Source organism: Rhododendron vialii, chromosome 10a, assembly GCF_030253575.1.
Source record: "Rhododendron vialii isolate Sample 1 chromosome 10a, ASM3025357v1".
In the NCBI taxonomy this organism is placed as follows: domain Eukaryota; kingdom Viridiplantae; phylum Streptophyta; class Magnoliopsida; order Ericales; family Ericaceae; genus Rhododendron; species Rhododendron vialii.
The window spans coordinates 6,068,247-6,072,239 of NC_080566.1; the positions used below are offsets into that span (position 1 = coordinate 6,068,247).

Consider the following 3,993-nt stretch of genomic DNA (forward strand, 5'->3'; position numbering starts at 1 on the left):
ATGCAGAAACAAAGCAGTCCCAAGCCATCAAAATGCATTCCAGGAGGCCTTTCTGTTCGAGTGATGGGTCCTTTTCTCTTCTTCACCACCCTCATAATCATAATCATAATCTTCAATTCCAGAGTCTCTTACCCTAACCTCATATTCAAATTTGCCATCAACAGCAAATCAGATGCCCAATTTGTTGTGCCTTATGCCATTCATACCCAGATCTCCCATTTGCAGAACCAACTTGGAATACTCCTAGGAGAGCTCCATTCCAGAAACACAGAACCAAACTCAATATCCAAGTTCTCAGAACAGGTTCTCCACATTGCTCTATCCTTGGACAAGCTAGCAGATAGTCTACGAGCTTTTCGCATCGATGCTTCTCGCAGGAACGAAACGAGCAATGTCGATGAAGATCTCACCGAGCCAGAGGAAAGCGAAGAAGAGCAAGGGTTGCCGCGTGGGAAAGTCTTCAACTCTGCTGAGATTCAAAGCTATATTTCCCCCAAACCAAACAGGATTAGTGGGAAGAAGAACTTCCTCGGGCTGGAAGCAGTTAATCCGTCTATCGCATTTGGTTGTACCGGTATGGCATCGGATGTAGACCGGTACATGACTTACAAGCTCTACGGTCCATGCCCGGATGATTGGGACTTAACTCAGAAGCTTCTACTTGGTGGGTGTGAGCCACTACCCAGAAGAAGGTGCTTTTCAAAATCACCAAAAAAGTTCAGTAAGCCATTTCCATTGAACTCCTCTCTTTGGACTAACCCAAGTGATGTAAACATTTTGTGGAACAAATATAAATGCAAAGACTACTCCTGTCTCGTTTCGAATGAAACGATAGGCAAGAGAGGCTTTTACAAATGTTCTGATTGCTTCGATCTGTCTAAGAGAGCTTGGGAAGTTCCAACCAATGAGTCTGAATCAGCAGAGTTCACAGTCGATGAAGTTCTGAGTCTGAAACCGGGGGAGATCCGAATCGGCCTTGATTTCAGCCCAACAACCGGCACTTTTGCTGCGATCATGAAGGAGAAAAATGTAACCATTGCTTCGGGTACCATAAACTTAGGGGCACCGTTTAATGAGGTGATGGCATTAAGGGGTCTACTTCCTTTGTACATCTCCATTGGCTCAAGACTGCCTTTCTTTGACAATACACTTGACATTGTTCATTCTACATTGTTCTTTGACGGGTGGATAGGCATGGAACTCCTCCAATTTGTGTTGTTTGATTGGGACCGGGTGCTCCGGCCCAAGGGGATCCTTTGGGTGGACCGTTTCTTTTGTAAGAAGGAAGATTTGAACATGTACTTGGATGAAATCAACAGACTTGGGTATAGAAAGCTGCTGTGGAGGGTGGTGCCGAAGACAGATAAAGAAGGTGATGAGATGTTTTTCTCTGCTGTTCTTGAAAAGCCAGCTAGAGGTTGAACACTTAGACTTGTCATGATCCCCCAAACCAAATTCTGTCTCTAATCAAAGGTAGACCAAAACCTTAATCACTTTTATTTTCTTTTATCTTGTCTTTTCAGTTGGAAGGTTCTCCTTTTTGGTACAAAAGAAACTTAATAGGAAACTACAAATAGGATCATTCTCTTTCAAAGGCCACATTGGCCAAATCCACAGTGAACATCCCAGTGATACCCTTCGGAGGGATAATAGCCATGACTCACTCACAATCTTGCACAGAACCCCCATGGCTATGCTTGTCCGTGACTTTGTTTCCGTCTACAAGGGCATGCATAATGGAGATTCCTAGCTTTGCAACTAGACTTTTGCGTTCCCCCACCGGGGAAAGGTACGGGGGAGTTAGGCACTGGATATTCTTTAATAATCTTGATAGCTTCATCAGAATCTGATTCAAGCTCAATATTGTCCATTTGATGCTCTGCAACAACCTTTAGCCCATGGAGAATTCACCCAAAGGCCTCTTTCTTCTCTCAGCACTTCACCAAACCCAGCACTCCCTGGGTTCCTTTGGAGCATCCATCAGTATAGGGCTTCATTTTCCCACAACCTGAAAAACATCCATTTATCAGGCAAGGCTTAAATGCTTCCTTAATCTCCTCTATATGTGTGAATGAGCCGAATGCAGTTAGGAGAATCACCGATGACCATTTTCAAAGACTTTTTTGCATTCCAAATAAACCATAAGAGTAGCAAGAAAAATCAAGTTCCAAGGCACTGCCAGGTTATCTTGACTGCTAGCTCTTTCCGCATTCTCAATCCAACTGCTCCAGCCGATTTGAAACACCTTTGCTTGGGACCTGCAAATTAGGGAAGTTAGACCAATTTGTTTTCAGATCTTCAACCTCGTTGTTAGACCTAGGAGGTTAGGACAATGGGGGTCTTGGGTCATACTTTTAGTGGACTTTTGAAGATTAGTGATCAGAAATTGAGAATCTTACCATGTAAGCATAGCCAGGTGGAAGCCATTAGTTTTTGATGAATACTGAGCTTCCATAACCAGTTCCAATTCAAACTGGAAGTGGAAGGGTTGGAGCTGGTGATAAGCTTATAACCAGAGTAACAGTGAAGTTACTATTAGCACTCAAGGATCAAGAGAATTGGAATGTGTCTCATTTGAATAGATTAGTTCCTCCCGCAGTATTCGAATCATCTCCTCTGAATTAAGCCAGCCATTACAAAGGTAGCAAGCAATAAAGAGCTAAAAGTGAAAAAGAATTTCTGGCACCCCTTTGCTCTCTCAGAATAAGTAACGCATCTCTAACACTAGCAGGGAATTTCGATCCAGCGCAACATCGTTTGTTCTGTTATCAATCTTGCCCTGCGTTTAAGCAATATGGCATAGCTATAACATGACATTAAGACCCTCTTCATCTGTCTTCCATGTAATACTAATAGCTTGCTTACTCATCAAATTCAGTGCCAAAATCATCTCCTTCTTTTTTCTTGATAAAAAAACCATATGGATCCCATCATTGTTCAAATGCTTCCATAAAAGCGTTATTATTGCACCAGAGAGCATCGTCAAGGTATTCTCGTCTATAAACATCTCGTGTACTGGAACCCATGACATGGACCCAACTTCGGTCGCAGGCTCCCAGACAAGTTCGTTATCAAGTTACCAACTTTCTTGACCTTTTCGCACTGGCCAGGAGATGAAATGCGCAACGAGTTGAAAAAACGCATCCCGAATTAGAGTAGAAAATTCTCTGTACTCTGTAGCACAATACAACACTTAATTCTTCAATAGCCGGTAAAAATTATACTATGATTTCTGGTACGAAAATCAGACTTTACTCGAGCATTGATCAAACACCTGGGGAACAGTCTCGTGGGTAAGTTTGAAATGTATGGAGATGAAGGCCAACGCCAAGCGTATCACAGCACGCCCAAGGGAAATTGCATACCCAAAAGCGAAACTATTGAGCTACATTCCAGTCCATTTTAGTTTTTCTTCAGAAAACTCGATTTGTTTGTATAACAAACAATGTCCCATCAAAAATCAGTTTGATTGGAAAATGACGGTCCATGACATATTTTGATAATTAATACTCGCCAAGAATAATATAAGAACATTTGTTAATGCTGCAGATATCTTTGGCGGATATTAATTATCAAAACACGTCATTGGCCGTCATTTTCCCATTTTTGATTGGATGATCTTCCCGACGACTACAAAATGACGCGCAGTCCGGGGAAGTAGAGTTCATTCCCTTTATATGAAAACTCTAAAAACCTTTCTTCAATTGATTAAATTTCTAATTCTAACGCGAGGCTACTTTATTGCTCGGATTTTACGAGCCGTTAATTGTGAAAATGGAAGGCTAGATCGCCGCCCTGCACCCCGCCCTATAGGATCATGGAGCAAAGCCAGCTTTAGAGGAGGCCGGGGAAGCGGCTGCTTTGGCCCCAATCCCTAGACTTGAAAGCGCTCATTTTTTCGGATCCGGGGATGCTGCCAAGCAGTTCCGTGCCGAGCGGGTGAAAAGAGACCGATCCAACCGTCCATCTTAGCACAGACAGCTCAGATCGAAT

General features: G+C 42.8%; 1 protein-coding gene across 1 annotated transcript; it reads left to right on the forward strand.

Annotated features, from left to right (window-relative positions):
* Positions 1 to 1,422, forward strand: LOC131302791 (probable methyltransferase At1g29790). The gene has a single exon (XM_058329587.1). The coding sequence runs from the start codon at positions 1 to 3 to the stop codon at positions 1,420 to 1,422; it is 1,422 nt and encodes a 473-aa protein (XP_058185570.1).
* Positions 1,423 to 3,993: the final 2,571 nt, after the last annotated feature.

Bases quoted from the DNA above. Each gene is read 5' to 3' on its own strand.
- LOC131302791 (XM_058329587.1), top strand. From the start codon at position 1: ATGCAGAAACAAAGCAGTCCCAAGCCATCAAAATGCATTCCAGGAGGC.